Consider the following 19,394-nt stretch of genomic DNA (forward strand, 5'->3'; position numbering starts at 1 on the left):
AATCAGGTAACAAAACATGATTTTTTAAAAAACCTAGTTAAAGGGGGTGATACAAAATCCTGCATGATTTTCAATAGTTTGAAAATTAACACTTCCATTTTTGAATTATTCCCTTTGCCTGTCTTTTAAAAAAAAGTTGTTTTGCAGTGGTGGGGAGTGTGGAGATTAAATCCGTCACACTATCCTCACCCAATTTATAACCTTTGCATCCATTTTAGCCTGACCTTTCTGCAGCAGAGAAGCTGATGCACAACTTTGAGTCACGACCTCTTGTTAATACCTTTCACAGTCCAGCCATGTCACCCAACTCACATTTACACCACCTTCTAATTTGGCACATTCTGCTCCCAATGTTATCAGCAAAAGCACACACACTAATCCTCAAAGAAATTAAGTTGAATTATGAAATGAAGACAAGATTATGAAATCGACAGGGTAACAGACAAAACATTAACATTTTAGCAACCAGCATTGTGAATAAAACCAAAAATAATCAGGTCGTAGTACATATAGTGAACACGGAACTGAAATCTGTTAGTCAAAGTACTAGCTGAACCTCACAGCTATATAATGTGTTATATATAGACTGCTACTGGATCACCTCAAGCCACACGTTTAGAAGAATTAACCCCAGAGAATTGGGGGGGGGGAGGGGAAAACAGTTAGAATTCAGTGAGGTGAATTTATGTTGGTGATAAAGCAAAAATACCGTCTTCGTCTTCGTTTCCATAAACGGTCCATTGCAATGAAAAAAACACAACAGAACAAAACAAGATTAAGTCAATCTGTTCAGGATCGTAATTCAACTTAGTGAAATTTGTAGACTGACTATGGGCTTGCACTGACTCATTCTGCGCTAAAGATTCACTCAGGATATGGAACGCCTTGCTTGCACTATTGATTGGAAGTCAGAATAGGCTTGATGTCTATCAAAGCCTGATTTCAGTCAGATGTGCTTGTGCTCTGACTTCTTTCTCAGGATTAAACTGAACCAACTCTGTCAGATGGGGCCTATTTTGCAGGCTGCTTGACACTCATCTGACCACCTCGCTAACAATTAAAACCCTCTGTCGTGCATCACCCGGCCTTATTCGGACAATTACTGGGAATCCAGAATCACACTTGGAACTGTATTAAACTGAGCAGTGATTGCGCTCGGTGAGAATCAGCAACGTGAGCATAGCTAACTACACCCTGACTGCCAACATGCATTCAATCCTCTGCTTAGATTATGGTTTTGGCATAATCAAGGCTAATTCTAACCTCATGTGTTCATTTATATGCATTACTTTACAGCTATATGTAAATAAAATTAAATGTTTCTGGATGCACATAAAATTACTCAGAGTAACAGATTCAAAGCATATCTCTTTCTTTAATTCTTTGCTAATGCTCTCAATTATCCATTCCCTGACCACAAATATGAAGTTAGGATATGTGCCGGACACAATTGTGTCTGTAGACTATCCATGAGCAAACTCTATCCACAAGTCTTCTATTGTGTCACAATTATTAGTTGATGACATAAAATACAGAGGGTGACATATAAATGTAGAACCTTCACAGTCAAGACATACATTGTGTTTTGAAGATGATCAAGTAAATGAATTATAGATTAAATGACACATCTTTCAATGAAACATCCAAAAAAGATGGTTTAAAATGTAAATTACACCAAAACAAAACTAAAGGCACTTCTTCCCCAACAGGTTTTATTGAGCTGGATAATCAAGATGAATAGATATGCAATAGGCCATTAAAATGCAATCTGAATTTGAATGCCAAAATAATGATCTAATTAAATGTGGTACCCGCCTGAGTCAAACATGCACCTTGGCAACCTCTACAAGGGCTCAGTTAAGAGGTAGCAAGCAGAATCAAGTGGTAATAGGGTGGTAATTATTTGCACAGCTATATTAGCTACACACTAGCTAGACAGGGAGGGTCACAATTATCCTCCAGATGGTCTGAAAATGTAACTTGTCCGAAGCATTCCCTGAAAAAGAGACTTGAAATAACTTGGAATCCCATGCATGATTTATAAAAAACAGCAGAGAGCAACATACCTTCTTCATGGTGCACTTCTGGGAGAAGTCAGGTACATGCAGTGAGCAGCAAATACAAAGAAGCAAAATACATGTTAATACTGAGCGTTGAAGAGCAAAAGATGTCAATGCAGCAGATGCAGGGGCTGCCACAAGAAGAACTAACAAATTATTAAACTAAATGCAAGAGGGTCACCTTTTCAGCATAGATTACCAACTTAGTTTAGCTATTCCCAGAACAATTAATAGCCCTATAATTACATATTGACAATGCCTCCATCACTCATGTTATCAAAAGCTGATTAAATTTTATCTAATAGAAACAGTTTTCTCTAAGGAGTAATGAAGGAAATTATAATATATCACTAATAAATGGTGATGATGGGTGATATATAATCATTGAGGATGCAGATGAACACAGAATAATTTGGAACTATGAAGGATATGGAATGATTGGGATGATTAATGCAAAATTAAGGATACGACATAATTGGAATTGATAATGAAGTGGAATTATTGAGGATAAGGAAATGAATATGAGGAGGTAAAAAAAAACAAGGGAAAGACAGTAATGTGCAAATGATAATTAAAAGAGAAAAAAAGCAAATGAGAGAAAAAGAGAATGAAGGTAAAACAGAGGGCTGAAATAAAAGAAAGGATCAGAACATTACGTTCAATGAAAAGGAAAGGAAGAAGAAAGAGAAATGACTAAAACAAGAATAAAAGAAAAAAAATGAGGAAAAATAAAAATGAAGGAAACTAAAAGGAGAATAAGGGAAAAAAAAGAAAAATAAAGAGGGAGGGTAAATGGATATTGCATTACATACCTTCTTCAGCAACCTCTTCTGAAAATGGTGTTAATGTACAGCAAGCAGAAAAGAAGCAATGCAGGGATTGAAAGGGACAAGACAGAGAAGCATAAAAGGAACAATATTGACTTTTATTTATATTTGTTATCAGTAAAAACTAGTATAAGATTAAAGAGAAATATACACAGAAGCAAAAGTCTCCTCCTTCACATACATTCACTCCAAACTTACTTATGTAACATACGCCAATTAATTGTTACAACAAAGGGCACTTCGTCAGACATGAGCCCAAAATAAAAACGTGATAGATATCATTCGATCACCCTTATACTCCTGAATCTCAGGAATAAAAATCTTTCACACCAACAGGCATAAACGGTCTCCGTATTTGTTCTTTGTCAATGTTCAAACATTCTTCATCCGTCCATCATAAGTCTGAAGCCGGGTTACGTAGCATTCAAAGCTGTGTTTAATAAACTATCCATGAACAAATACTAAGCGACTGACAAATCTTCAGCTGTACCACAAATATTGGATGGGGGCAAAACATACAGAAGGTAACAAAACGTATAACTTTCACACTCAAACAATTACATTAGGTTTTGATATGACCAACATCATGAATTGTAGATTTAGTAATACGTCCTTTACTCAAAACAACAAAAGATTGCGGTTTAGAATGTAAACCAAACCAACAGATTTTTTTGTGATTAAAGTTGTCACCGGTCTCATTTTTTGCATTGGACAGTCCACTTTCAGAGTATATAATGGGAGTTGCACAAGCTGTGGAGACTTTATGGGTAGAATTAAGAAATAAAAAAGATTTAAGACTGTTGTGAGAGTTGTGCATAGGTCTCCTGGCACTAGGTGTGTGTGGTGCCTTGTATAAACACTGAGAATAGACAAGTGTGTAGCAATGGTAGAGTGGTTTTAATGGAGGATTGTAACTCTCATATCAATTGGGATAGGCAGATATGTCAGAAAGGTGATGAATTTCTTGAGTGTGTTCTGCAAAACATGCCCAAGAACCAACAAGGGAGCAAATTAGATTAAGTAATGAGATAGGTTTAGTTAACACCCTAAGAGTGCATAAACATTTATCTAATGTGCCAGAGTTCAACATGGTGTTTGAAAGGGAGTAGCTATTAAGACTCTAGATTTTAGGTAAGGCTGACTTCAATGAAATGAGGCAGAAATGCTTCACAATAAACTGGGCAAATGTGTAAATGGGTTAAGTAGAAGGTTGGTGAGAGGTGTTCAATAATGAATTTGTGATACAGAACAGTCTATACTCCTAAAAGACAAGGGTTTCTGCTTGCCAAATAAGCAGCTACGGACAACTAAAGAGGTAAGAATCAACACAAAAATTAAAAGAAAGAGCACATAAAGTACAGATGCAGCTGGGGGAGATACAAAGAACAATAAGGGGTTACAAAGCAGATATAAGAGCCACAAAAAGGGAGGATGAAAACAAATTAACATAAAACAACTCACAATTACACTCAGGGGGAAAAAAGAGTGGTCAGAAGCAATGTTGGCCTCTTGGAAACTGATAATGTTGACACTATCACCAGTAATGGTAATAAGGAAATATCTGGCATGTTGAATAATTGGTTTGCTTTCGCATTTAGAGGAAGAGGTCAGCATTTTAGATACCCCAAGGAAACCCACTGAATCAGGCACAGAATTGAAGCAACATTAGCAAAAACAAGATAACAGTAATGGAGAAATGAATGGCATGAAAAAAGTGACAAGTCACCAGGGCCACATGGTTTCCATCCCAGGGTTTGAAGAAAGTAGGTGCGAACACAGTAGGTGCCCTAACGATAATCCACTCCTGGTTCTATGTTCCCATGCAACATCACAACTCCAGTTATGATCTATGCATTTCTTTTCCACCTCCAAAACCCCTTCCATTTTGATTTGGACTTGGCAAAGAGATGTCAGTGCGAATTTGGATTATATTTTGTAGGAAAATATTTGTCCACAGTAGTAAATTCTCCTTTCCATTTCAATCCACCCTTCTGATTCACATCCTTTGAATCGGTGCCAGCCCTTTTCGTCCAGATGGCCACTCGAATTAGAGGACTTGTTCCTTCACTTTCCTACCACGTTTTGATGAACAGGTGGTTCACAATGAGCACACTGCTTAATAAGATTTTAAGATACAATTTGAGCCCAAATAATATCCTAGGTATCACTAATGATGAGGTCTTGGGACTCAGTGAGTAGTATCGCTACCTCTGAGCCAGAAGCTCAGGGTTCGAGTCCAAGCCCAGGATCTGAGAGCTAACGAAAGTGCGTTCAAAATGAGGGCAAACAAGTTGAGTTTCAGCCTGCAAAATCATTTCAACATGCCAATGGCAAGGGGTAGGAATGGGAGAGACACCTGGTCAGCCATGATTGATGCAGAGTGGCACCTCTTAAGCTATAAGCCCCTGACAACAAATTAGTGAGTGACCTATCCCAGGAATAACTCGCTGTGGAAACAGACAAAAGTTTGCCTTCATGCACCACGAGGTGCGGGAAGAGGAAGAAACTCACTAATGATACTAATGATGTCCCAAATGAATCAGGCAGACATCTTAGACATGTATGAAGGGCCCAGTTAAGATAGTATTTAGTGGGACTTGAGTGGCAGGTCTTTGCACAGCTATTTTAACTGTGTTCACCAGGCAGGGTGGGTTAAAATTATTCCCATTATCAGAGAGTCTGACAGTTCCAAAATATAACTGGTCTAAAATGTTTCCAGGAAAGGAGACTTGGAATAACAGACAGCAACATACCTTCTTCAGCGTACACTTCTGGGAGATGCCAGGTACATGCAGCGAATAGCAAATACAAAGAAGCAAAATTTGTTTTAATACTGAGCATTGAAAAGCAAAAGATAAGAACATGACAGAAACAGAACAACATCAAAATGAACCAATAAATTAACAAAAAGCAAAAAGGATCACTTTTCAGCATCACTAACAACTCAAAGGCTGTCTAGCCCCAGAACAATTAATAGCCCAATAATTAAGTATTTGTCATATCTCTCCCAATCAAAAGCTGCTCAAATTATCCCAATTAAAAATTCCTGAATTTCTATAAATAGTAATAACAACAAGGGAAATTTCAAGACATCACATGATGTTTGGGGTAATGAGTGGATAACCATGGAAATTGAATGATTGGGAAAGAAGAATACATACTAACTGAAAAGGACGGAATAGATGCAAAAGGATTAGAGCTATGGAAGGGTGCACAATAATTGGTAATGGGGGATGTAGAATGATTAGGGATAATGAACAGAATTATTGAGGATAACGAAGGATAATTGGGATAATGTAGGATAATTGGGATAATGTAGGATTCAGGATTATTGGGGATAGTGTAGGGTACACAATTATTAGGGATAATGTAGGATACGGGATTATAGGGAAAAATGGAGGATACAGAATTATCATAATAATGAAGGAAACAGAATATTTGGGATAGTCTAGGATACACAAGTGTTGGGGATAATGAAGGATACACAGTTGTAACAGGGAGGATATGCAATTATTGGGAAGAACAGAGGATTCATAACATCGGGATTAAAGGAAAATACAGGATTCTAGAATGAACAAGAAAAAAAGAAAATAAAGCTGGAAAAAAAAAGGAAACCAATATAAGAGGAAATGATGATAGAAAGAGAAAAGGTAAACAAGAGAAAACAAGATAAGGGTTAAACAGTAGAATGAAGAAAATAATCAGGGCATAGCAGAGCAATGGAAAGATAAGGGAGAAAGAAGAAAAAAGAGAAATACTAAAATTAAGAATTTAGATGGGGAGAATAAGAAACGATCAGAGTGAAGGAAAGGTCAAAGAAGTGTGAGGGAAAAATAGACGAATAACGAAAAGGTAGGGATAAAATTAGCTTATACTACATACCTTCTTCAGCAACGTCTTCTGAAGATGGTGTTAGCATGTAGCAAGCAGAAAAGCAGTAGTGCAGAGAATAGAAAGGCACAAGGTGGAAAAGCAGAAAAGGAACAATATTGACATCAATATGTTATAAGTTATCTCAGGAGACACCAGTATACAATTTAAAATCTGCACAACAGCAAAACACCACACCCTGCCACCATTAATACAACTTTCACCGCAATTCACTTCAGCATGCAGAAAAACCATCTGATAGTTGAAATAAAGGACAACTTTGTTACACATGAACCCAAACAAAAAAAATCACAAGTATCATTCCAACACCCTTAAATTCCTGACATTTCATGTTTACCCCTTTGCTAAAGGCAATCAACTCACCCTAAATGGCAATTTTTAAAGAATGCAGAACCATTTTCCTGTTCATTAATATTAAGCTTAAGCTTTTATTGCAGAAATTCCTCAAATAAAAAATCTGTTCATCGTTGTAGATACATGAAATGATATTCGATCAGGTGCATATTAGTCTGCACCATCCTTGGTCGGGTTACAGTAGAATCTTTTCCTTCATTGTCTTTGAATTGGGAGAACAGTATGAAAGACAAAAGTCCACATTGAATGACACAAGTAATGTTGAAAAGAGTAGTAAAAAATGTTGGATGAATGAGGAAGTAGTGATTACTAAATGTCAAAATGGATTTTGAAAATCTGAGGCTTGTAGGGTCGATAAATTTTTAAGAATAAGGATTGTGAATTAATGAACAATTATTACAGGTACAATGGAACCCACTTAAAATCGGTTTTGACACGTTGCACCTACAAAGAGGTCCATACCATGCTCAAGATCAAACTTTTCTAACAGATCGAAAACATTTCAATTCAATGTTACCACAATTAAGATCAATTCCATGACATCAAAACTTGGTTACAATTGAAATGTTATTCGAGCTACAAATTCACTCAGCACTCATTTGCAATTTTATTTATATTTCCAAATTCAAATCAACGTGAAACCGTGATATATGCAAACACTTTCTATGAGTATTAGGTACTTAAGTCTAACTTGTGCTGACACTGCACTTTTGTCCAGGTTACATCCTAAACACACACAACCTAAGTATGTACCAAGAAACCAATGTAAACATTTCTTCTTGAAATTAATATAGGTGGGGCTGACCTATTACCTAACGAACACAAAGGCACAGTGGTTAACACTGCTGCCTCACAGTGCTAGGGACCCAAGTTCGATTCCCGGCCTGGGTCACTGTCTGTGCAGAGTCTGCACATTCTCCCCGTGTCCACGTGGGTTTCCTCTGGATACTCTGGTTTCTTCTCACAGTCTGAAAGACGTGCTTGTTGGGTGCATTAGCCATGCTAAATTCTCCCTCAGTGTACCCAAACAGGTGCCGGAGTGTGGTGACTAGGGAATTTTCACAGTTACTTCATTACAATGTTAATGTAAGCCACTTGTGACTCTAATAAATAAACTTTAAAACTTTAACCTATTGCATATATCAGAATTTCACTTTCTTTTGTTAGCCAAATCACAATGTAAACACATTTATCCAATAGCCTATTCTTAAAAGTCATCTATTATTTTTATTGATGTTTAGGTGAATACAGGTATTAGACACTTACTAGCCCTCAGTACTACTCATGCTGTGATTTGACTTAAAAGTTGGCACATCACGTCACACATTTGCTTGTTCTTTTCTGCACCCAGTGAAAACATACATCGACTTTTTCGACAGGCAATTAAGATTTAAGTGAGTTCCACTGCAGCTGTTATTTAGTAATCATGTGTGTATGTTATAAACTGGTGAAGAGGAGTGTTTGTGCCCTTGGATGTGTGCCCAATGAGTTCCATCGCTGAACTAAACTAGGTAAGGGGAAATACTTCAATCAAAATTTTCTCCGATGGTGTATGGTAAGAGATGACTAAACAATAAAAGAAAACGAGGGGAAAACCCCAGTGGGTAAGTGAGATGTTACTGGAAGGCTCCAGGCTGAATCTCTCGCCCTTGCTCAGTCAGCCAGGATTCATTACAGTTGGGAGCATTACAGTTGTTCCCAATGGCTTTGAGCAAGGCATAGGAAAAACATCACTTCCCACTTAACAATCCCTATCAATATACTCTGCTGTAACTCCATGTGTAGATGCTAGGTGATGACAAGATTAGGTTCTGCTGTGATGCCTCCAAAGTCAGATCATCTGTCAACATACCCTGCCTGGGCTCACAAATGAAGATGGTTGGTTGGGCAAGGTACAGGAGTACAAATTAACCTTCTGCAGCCATAGCTCAAAAAATGCTGAAATGCTTGCCCTTCTTGATATTACAACATTAAGAGTGCTGGAATTGTTTTGTATTGTTAAGTTATATAAGTAAAAGATGGCAGTGGGCAAAACAAAGAGAAATTGGGAATCTTTATCATTACCTCCCTCTTCATGTTCTTCATGTTCTGTAATCCAATACCAGAGATAATAGGTGATTATTTGCAGCAAACTCAGTCTTCATTCCTTACACTGCCTTCACCATGGGTATCAACCACAGGATCCATAGGAAAACTCCTGAACCATTAGCCAGCTGTAAATTAAAGAAGCCAATTGGCTCTAACTAGAAGGCCCCGGCTTTCACCTCTACTCTGAGGTGAATTAACGGCTCTCAGTTAGGGCACAATTTGGGACACAATTGACCACAGCATCCTAAAGTAGGCAGAGCAAAGGAATCAGCCAGAAATCTCGTTCAGTGACTTCAGCTCGAGAGTGGACACGTGGGAAAATCAAGCCAGAAGAGGATCAGATATGGTTGCGATGCTTTGTCTGACCTGCCAACACTCACCACTCAGGTTCACATAAGAAGAATGGCCACTCAGGCAATGTTCCAGAGGCCTGCCAGTACCCACGGGGTCTGGTTAAAAAGGTATGTTCAAATAGCCTGCCATCACTCACTGGCAAGGCTTGAGTTGAAGAATGGCTTCGAACATCACTGCAAGGTATTGCCACTTTCTGGCAAAGACAGAAAACTGGGGGAGACCATTTTTTTAAAAAATTCTTAGATTTTAGACATCCAATCCACAAAGAATATCTAACAAACTACAAGACACCCCATTTGTGCAGACCAATAGAGAAAGAGCTAAAACTCAAAAAGTATTGCAGAGGGAAAGGGGAAAGGGAAGACAGAAAATTTCCATGAACCAGAATATCTCTCTACTCATAATGGCAGCTGTGCAGACTTCAATAAGGTTCAGAGAACAACCATCAGATCCAAACTGAGTTTGAAGTTCAGCGACTGATGCTTCCAACCTCGGAGAAATACTGTACAAAATACTGCAATACATTTAAGAAAAATTATAAAATAAAAAAAGAACGTAAAAGTATTTTTGGAAAATTGACAATTATATTAATTCCAAATCAATATAATTATAGACTAAAATATTAAATAAATCAACATTACAGTGGGAAAGGAATTTCTGAAAGAGTATATGGAAACATATAAACTAAGAGAATCCTGAACAAGAGAGCATTGAAATAATTGTTGAAGCAGTTCATATAGGTATATTTTAGATGCCATCTCTACATCTACACGTAAAAATAGATATATTTACATACTAGAATATAAAGAATAATTGAAACATATTTATTTTAAATATGAGGTTTTTATGTAGAGCTTTGCCATTACAACTAAGCAACTTAATAAAAATGGTATTAATTCTTCCCATAGTTCACAAATATTAGTCACGTATGCATACAGATGCACAGTGTGGGCAATCGGAAGGTAAGGAGTTCTATCAACCACAACACAATCAGTGACTGCAATCACTCTGCTCGATGCCACAGTCTTGATTGACAACACAGCGGTCAACTGATATAAAGAAATATACCAGAATCTTTAACAATGGCAGGGACATAAAACACACTGGTTGGATCGGCTGACCATTATGCTCCCTGTCCAGTTTTCCATTTTGTTTCATTAAAAAATTGATTTTTAACTATTGACATTTTTGTAAAACAAATAATTGTGATTTAATTGTAAATAATATAAAAGCATCACTCTGGATTCTTGCCACAACTTCTGCCATTATTTTTGCTATCTTTATAATTTAAAATATACAGTGCAGCCTGTCTTTCTAATACCTCCTCTTTGTCAACTTTAACCCATTCAGTGTCTCAACCACCTCCTTTCTCACTGGCCTCTTCAACTATGAAATAAAGTCCAGAGGGCCGATTTCAATTTGGCAAAATGGGTGATAATGAGAAAGTAACAAGCTTAAACTGCCATCAGTAGACACACTCCCTGTTACCAGCAGTCTGTTTGCTGCCACTTTTACTGAAGTAATACATGTTTCAGTTGATATGCCTAATTTAGGATGTACATTGGACTCTGATTGGCATTTTAGCATTGACCTGCTCAGAATATTCCCCATTCACACTTCGACCAATTTCTCTGATGACACAGTGAAAAAGGAGATACCTGATACACTTGAATGGGCTAAATGTTGATAAAGAGGAGGTATTGTAAAGGCTGGCTGTACTTAAAGTTGATAAGTCACCAGGACCAAATGGAATATATCTAATGATACTAAGGTGTACAGATGTAAATTGCAGAGGTACTGACTATAATTTTCCAATCATCCATAGTTACAAGGATAATGACAGAGGACTGGAGAATGGCAAGTGTTACACCCCTGTTCAAAAAGGTGGGTAAAGGATAAACTCAGCAAGGCCATTCAGTTTAATATTGCTTGGTAGGAAGACATTGAGAAATGATAATCCAGGACAAAATTAACAGTCTCTTGGGTAAATGCGGATTAGTGCAGCAAAAATTTCTTAAAGGCAAATCATGATTAACTAGCTTAATTGAGTTTTGTGATGAGGTAAGAGATAGGGTTGTGGAGGGTAATGTGGTGTATGTGGGCTGCCTAAAGGCATTTGATAAAGTGCCACATAACAGAAATGTTGAAACCCATGGAATAGATGGGGGCAGATGTGATGTTTGTTGCGTGACAAGAAAGAGAAAGCAGTGGTGAAAGTATATTTTTTAGATTGGAGGAATACGCTGGAGTTCCCCAGGGGTTGTACTGGGGCATCTGCTTTCCTTGATCTACATTAATGAGCTATATTTGGGTGCACAAGTTTCAAAATTTGCAAATGGCATAAAACTTTGAAGTATTGCGATCTGTGAAGAGGATAGTGACCGACTTCAGGAGGACACGGGTAGGTTGGTGGAATGGACGGACATGTGAAATTTAATACAGAGAAGTGAAAAGTGATACATTTCGGTCGGAAGAATGAGAAAAAGGCAATATAAAATAAAGGGTATAATTCTAAATAAAGTGCAGGAACTGAGAGACCTAGGGGTATATCTGCACAAGTGGCAGGACAGACTGAGAAAATGATTCAAAAGGAATATGTGTTCTTCAGCTTTATAGACAGAGATGTAAGATTATAAAAGCAAATAAGTCATGATGAATCTTTCTAAAACATTGCTTTGGCTTCAGTTGGAATATTGTGCCCAAATTTGGGTACTATATTTTAGGCTCAGAGAGTGTGCAGAGAAGATTTATGAGGTTCCAGTGATGAAGAATTTCAGGTTTAAGGATAGATTAGAGAAGCTGGAACTGTTCTCCTTTGAGTTGTAAGAAGTCTCACAACACCAGGTTAAAGTTCAACAGGTTTATTTGGAATCACAAACTTTCAGAGCGCTGCTCCTTCATCGGGTGAAGGAGTAGCGCTCCGAAAGCTTGTGATTCCAAAGAAACTTGTTGAACTTTAACTTGGTGTTGTGAGACTTCTTGCTGTGCTCATCCCAGTCCGACGCCGGCATCTCCACATCATGGCTCCTTTAAGTAGGATGAGAGGAGATTGGATAGAAGCATCCAAAATCATGGGGGATCGACACAGAAAGGTCGACGACCAGAAAATATTGGATTAAGGTGAATGGCAAAAGAACCAATGGCAATATGAGGAAAAATGTTTTTTTTTAAATCCAGCCAAGAACAAAGGAGGGGAGTTAACTGAATAACTCTTGCGGAGAGCTAGCATGGACAAGTGGAGCCAAATGGCCTCCTTCTGTGCTTGTAGTCATTCAATGGAAAGGTAAATTTGAACTTATTCATTATGGGATGGGAAGAACAGAGTACTACATCAATCTTCACAAAAATAAACTGGGCCACTACCCCTAGGGCTACAACTCCCATCACCTTTCTCCCAGAGCACTCGACATTGAGCCAATCTGGATAAGATGAGCTGAATCTGGATACCCCACTGGCCCTGGTTCTACTTAAGTAAAGACAGTCTCAGAATGGTTCTGGCTGCTTCACTGTTGGAACCAGTGGGGTGCTGGCATGCTCCATAACTTCAAATCAACCCGCAAGGTTTATGTCGAATTTGAAATTATTTTAAATATTACACAATAATATTGGCCAAAACTTAAGATAAAAAGTGAAGAATTGTGAACATTAGAATGTGATAGAATCCTCATGCTACACAACCAAGAGATTATTACAAGGATTATGATATGTGTGTGTAAAAAAGATTGGCTTCACTCCATTTCAGCTTGCCAGCCAAATGATGCTCTCATTTACCTTCGTACCTGCAAGAGGAGAAAAGAACGGGGGGTTACTCACAGATAAAATAATCCAGCGTCACATCGACATTGATTCGTTTAATTACTTTAAAATGCAAAACTGAGATGGTGCTCATCTGCTTTAACTGGGTCATCTCAAGCATTGGTTAAACTAAGTTGTGACTAATAATACTTCAAATAAATACTTACACTTCTTCAGTGTCAGACATTTTGAGCTGGGCCCCTTGGGTCTGCAAAAAAAAGAAAGAGGAATCTCTATTAGCATGGTCACATCCTAGACAAGGGCCATCGCCTTCAGTCTTGCCATTTGAAGTATGCAAACATGTAATGAAAACCATCCACCAGAAATAGCCTGATTAACAGTGCAGAACTAATGTCGCCTTCTTGATACAGTCACCAAAATGCAGGGGAGATAGCACTGCCGCCATACAGGAATCTGTAGATCAGCTGTCCATACAGACATGGTGAGCTGTCACATTGTCATTTCCTGATTTATTCACACGCCGATGGGATTATCGATTTATATTTTTCACATATTCCTGACTATCTGTCATACACCAACCCAGCCCCCCCCCCCTCTCCCTCTCCCCCACAGCCCCCTTAGGAATCATTTGGGAATGGCAGGCAAATTTGTTCTGTCACTACCAGAAGAGTTTCATCCATCAGCCCTGTGCGCCAGGAATGTGGATGCACATTAATATTGCTACCTTTGAAACTAATTGTAGCAGGCGCCTAGATTTCCAACAAACATGGTGAACCTGGCCTTGGAATTGCAAAGTCAACAATAACATTTCATTTAATTTTAATAGACAGAATCCCCCCCCCCAAACCCGGGGGTAAAGGGTAGCACCCTTACTTCTTGATATGGCATAGTGGCAAAGTGGTTAGCACTGCTGCCTCACAGCGTAAGGGACCCAGGTTCGGTTCCCGGCTTGGGTGACTGTGCGGAATCTACACATTCTCCCAGTGTCTGTGTGGGTTTTCTCTGGGTGCTCTGGTTTCCTCCCACAGTCCGAAAGATGTGCTGGTTAGGTGCATTGGCCATGCTAAATTCTCCCTCAGTGTCAGTGTACCTGAATAGGTGCGGAAGTGTGGCGACTAGGGGATTTTCATAGTAACTTCATTGCAGTGTGAATTTAAGCTTACTTGTGACAGGAATAAATTAACTTTAACTAACACACTGAATGGAAGAGGCTATAGTGGTGCAAACTTGGAAATCTATTCAATAAAGAGCTTCAATCTTTCCCTTACGTTCAATCAAAAACATTGAAGCAATGCTGAAAAGGAAGTCTCCCCCCTCCACACACACACACACACACACACCCCCAGCAAGATTCTTGATTAAAAAATCAAAACAGAAAGTGCTGAATAAACTCAGCAAGTCTGGCAGCATCTGTGGAGAGAGAAACAGGGTTAAATGTTTCTTGTTTCTTTCCCCACCGGTGCTGCCAGACCTGCTGGATTTCCCCAGGGTTTTCTGCAAATTTCCAGCGTCCGCAGTAAGATTCTCTGATTCACTCGAAACAGTCGAGGCAGCAAGGAAAGTGCCGGCAAAAGGGACCTGCAACCGAACCCCTCCCCTTCCCCAGTCTATGCTATTGATTTTACGCCGAGAATCTTGTGCTTTTTTCCGCTGTAACCTGGGTGAAAAAGCTGCGGGAAGCCCAATATAAAGGGCTTTACGTCTTTCCGTGGCCCTGAATGGAAATTTCTGTGAAAATTCACTTTCAGTGACAACGAAATTGTGCTTTCGAATTCACGCTACAAACCCCTTCATTTAAAATATTGCGGCAATCTCCTTTTTTAAAAACAAGAATCCTCACCAGGCTGTCACACAATAATTATTTTCCTTTTGTATTGCTGTCTATCCCTTTCTTCCTGAAGGCAGAGCTCCAGGACCTGCCTGTGGAATCTTGCACCAGTGCTTGTTCCAGTGAGGTGAGTGAGGGGCTATTTAACTGGAGTAGCATCACAACCAAGCACTGACTGAGACCAGGTGGCAGCAGACACTGGCACCTACTGGTCCCTGTGTGCCCCAGGTACAGAACTGAGGTGAGCTAGACCGAAAGAAAACGGTTTCTGATATTGTGAGGCAACTGTTTCACGATCACCTCCCACCCCCAAAGAAAATGTTTCAAAATGTGAATGTCTCATATTACTTGTTTTAAATGCGTATTTTGATGGTTGTACTGCTATAGAAAAACACAGGCACACATATAGCAATGCTTGATACTTGTATGGAAATATGCATAAAGTTGCAGGTGGCATAGTAGTTAGCACTGCTGCCTCACAGCACCAGGGACCTGGGTTCGATTCCCGGCTTGGGTCACTGTCTGTGTGGAGTTTGCACATTCTCCCCATGTCTGCCTGGGTTTCCTCTGGGTGCAGTTTCCTCCCACAGTCCAAAGATGTGCGGGTTAGGTGGCTTGGCAATGCTAAATTCTCCCTCAGTGTACCCGAACAGGCGCCAGGAGTGTGGCTACTACGGCATTTTCACAGTAATTTCATTGCAGTGTTAATGTAAGTCTACTTGTGACACTAATACTTAAAACTTAAAAATCCTTTCCTCTCCACTCATCCTGATTCCCTATATTAGGACAATGACTAAACTTCAAAATTACTTAATAGGCTGTAAGGTGTTTTGACACCTGCTATGGTTGTGATTTTTTGAAAAAGTTATATACGTTTCGTGTCGTTCTAGATTCAGACACTGACTTGTGTGGGGAAGAATCAATGCACAAATTTCAAAGACACGCAGAGGCTGATCCAGAACTGAGGTGGAGAGAGCAGAGTGAGTGGATACAGTTTCATTTAGAAATGTCTTTAGGAAAAGTTCAGCAAGGAGACGAGAAGGCAGATCCAACAGCTGGGAATGCGCAACCCCGTGCACTCGCAAGATCCTATTTCCACGTCTTCAGCTTGCAAGGATCACTCAAGTATTCTCCTTCCTAATTAGGCGATGTCTTCTCGATGTCCAGTTAAAGTAATCCTGCGCGACTGGGACACGGCGCGGCTGCAGCTGCCGCCCGCTTCACTGGCTGCCGAGTAAAATCTAATTTCCTTAGCTAAAGTAACATTCAATTCAATCAATTAAATTAAACGCCACACATTCGGGTTATTTCGAGCAAGAACATTAAATGAATCATCATCAGATACCCACGACGCCAATAAGCCCTTTCCGGAGAAGTATTGATGCCAGGGTAATTTATTCTGTGCCCTGCCCTTTAACGAGTGGACTTTGCTGTACTTCTCTATCACATGTCTTACAGAGTTGAGTACAATCTGATTCGGTCGTTCTAGGGCAGAAGACCAGCTAGTGATTTAACAGTTCCCCTGTATTCTCGCTGTAAAACTGAACTTTCATCTTTCCCTCTACTGAGTCTTTTGTGGTTATTTACCCCTTTCTCTCTCTTTTCCACTCTCTCTCACTCGATCTCCATCTTTCCAGCTCCATTTCCTCTCCTTTCCAAGTCTCTCTATGTTCCTAATTCAACTCCCCCACCCCACACGTGTGGCCCAGTCATGTGAAATCTTGTGAATAATATTCAATCAGAATCAGAGTTCTTTCAAACCCGCTATCTGACCCTGCGCCATATAACTCTACAATTCTCCATAATGAGCTTTCTTTCTTTCACACAGGAGCCTTGTATGCAAACAGGAAAAAAGCCACTGCTGCCTAACCCTCCTCATCAACAGGTATCCACATTCTACACTTCACTCACTGTCAACCACACAGACCAGCTATTTCTTTCACCTAACTGTGGTTGTTTCCGATTCTCTAAGCCATTGTTACAGAAATAACCCTTTATTTTAAAAGTTAAAAAAATCCCAACATCACACAGCGGCGCCTTCCGATTTAATTTAAACATCAAAATTAAAACCATTCCCCCATTATCTACCGCGATAATAAAAGGGTCATCTGGACGTCAGCTCTCTCTCCTTACAGATGCTGCCAGACCTGCTGAGATTTTCCAGCATTTTCTCTTTTGAAACCAGATTCAGTCATGTTTGGAGGTATTCAAATGTGCCAAGCGCAAAATGCCACATTACACTGAACATGCGTTCCACAGCCAACCAAACGCCTGATCAAGGTAACATTACATCCAGAAAGTGCCCAACTTGGAGGATGTACATGAAGAATGGTTTAGAGTGAATAGCAGCTACTGTTAATTGATCTGCTCTGATTGGAATCTATCTAAACATTATGAATATCATCGTGTATTTCAAAGCACAACCCATTCGCTGTCAAGATTGGCCATGATTTTAAGAAAGTTCGCCCGGAGACCGCGGTATGTCGGATCTTACCACAAAGCGAAGCGGACGGATGGGTGGAGGGAGGATCCCTGGTGGGCTTTAGCCAGGCTGTCGGTCCTGCTGCACTCTACAAGGTGATTAGTCCAGGTCTTATAGTGAAACCCGAGCCGCCGGGAAGCCCGATTGGTCCCGACCACTCGAAGAACACCGGGAAGGGAGAGGAAGAAAAAAAACGTTTTCTAATTTTAGCAGGACGAGAAGAGACGCGGCAAGCGAGGAACCGCTCATTTGGTTATTTGTGGAAGCTAAGCAAGCAGAAATATCTGCTGGATTTGGGAAGAGGGCAGACCCTGAAGAAAAGGCAGCCGCGAGCAGGACATGTTCCATTCTTACCTCCGCTGCTGTAGAAGTCACTTCCCTGCAGAGGCTGATTGAGCTGCTGTGTACAGCCCAGTGATTTTCCGCGCCTTTCTTTCAGATTTCCAGTTTTTATTTTGACTGCACGCACGGAATTCTGAAGAAGAGTCATTTTGGAATAAAAACAACAACAAAAAAAAAGCTGGATAAACTCAGCAGGTCTGGCAGCATCTGTGGATAGAAAAAGACAATTAAAGTTTGGAATCTAAATGATCCTTCTGCAATCATTTTGGACTCCAAACGTCAACTGCGATTCTGTCTCCAGAGATGTTGACGGACCTGCTGAGTTTATCCCAGTATGTGTGTATGTGGGAAGTCAATAAACTGTCAGTGTTAAACTGTTAAACTGTTAATAAACTGTGCCCACTACTAACTGATTTATCCAAAGATTTGACATTGGAGGAGTTTCCTTTTGAATTTCGAAAGTATTTAATGATTATTTGAAACGAAAGTTGCAGTAAGTTCTGACGAAGAGTCATCCTGATCTGAAACGTTGGCTGTATTCTCTCTCTCTACAGATGCTGTCAGACCTGCTGAGATTTTGCAGCATTTTCTGTTTTTGTTTCAGATTTCCAGCATCCGCAGTCTTGCTTTTATTGTAGTAAGTTCTGTTTCGGGCGTAACGCTAACATTCTGCATGCTGGTCATGACACTGCTATATGCGTCAGCATTTCCACCGAATATTTCCCATTTGTACAGAAAATGCCGGATAAACTCAGCAGCTCTGGCCTTTATCCAGCATTTTCTGTTTTTATTTCGGATTTTACTTCCCATTGACATCCTGGATTTCCTTGTTCTGCACCGAATTCGCCAATTCCTGTGAATGAGCTGTGAATAGAACAGGTAGGGTAAATGGCCCCATTGCTATGACTGGATACCGAGACCAGCAGCAATGTAAGACCGCTCACATTTTCCATCCAAAAATGTATTTTGTACAACAGGGAATGAATGTCAGTGTCCCTCATTCAGAATGTTTCAGTTTGACACACTTCTCCATGTATCAGAACCTTTCAAAAAAGCTTTTCAATAACTGATCCTCAAGAAGTTGAACTTCACCCAGCGGCAGAATCAACCTTCAATGCATTCACTATCATTAACTTGACTGTACCGCGTTAGCTTCAGTGTGGCTCTAAGTAAGGCAAAGTGATAAGCTCGATCCCCTGAGTTAGTTCCATAAGATCTGATGTCCCCCACACAGACACAACACCTTCCCCTCCATTATTGCCCCCATTCGCTAGGACAGTCCCCTCCTACATATTAATACCAGCCCCCCTCCCACCAGCCGCTAACACGCACGCACACAGACACACGAAGCGGTGATGGTGTAATGCCAAGTCCCAGACCAATAGGAGTCAGTCTTCCCTGAACAGAGTTAA

At 39.8% G+C, this 19,394-nt stretch overlaps 1 protein-coding gene across 19 annotated transcripts in view; it reads right to left on the reverse strand.

Moving 5' to 3' along the window:
- LOC144498851 (troponin T, fast skeletal muscle isoforms-like) overlaps window positions 1-17,993 on the reverse strand; it is a 39,817-nt gene extending 21,824 nt beyond the window's left edge. For 3 of the 19 annotated variants that reach the window (XR_013498763.1, XM_078220607.1, XM_078220608.1), the window contains exons 1-4: window positions 17,653-17,903; window positions 13,533-13,577; window positions 9,197-9,220; window positions 6,763-6,787 (exon numbers count right to left, since the gene is read on the reverse strand). Coding sequence is in view for 2 of the 19 variants with exons in the window: in XM_078220607.1 (XP_078076733.1) it covers window positions 6,763-6,787; window positions 9,197-9,217 (46 nt within the window). In the remaining 17 variants the exon portion in view is untranslated. Of the gene's footprint in view, window positions 1-709; window positions 2,085-2,872; window positions 2,891-5,640; window positions 5,659-6,762; window positions 6,788-9,196; window positions 9,221-13,532; window positions 13,578-17,652 lie in introns of those variants that run through there. The other 16 variants (XM_078220613.1, XM_078220619.1, XR_013498766.1 and 13 more) reach the window with 13 other exon arrangements.
- Window positions 17,994-19,394: the final 1,401 nt, after the last annotated feature.

Source organism: Mustelus asterias, chromosome 9 (genome assembly GCF_964213995.1).
Source record: "Mustelus asterias chromosome 9, sMusAst1.hap1.1, whole genome shotgun sequence".
NCBI lineage: Eukaryota > Metazoa > Chordata > Chondrichthyes > Carcharhiniformes > Triakidae > Mustelus > Mustelus asterias.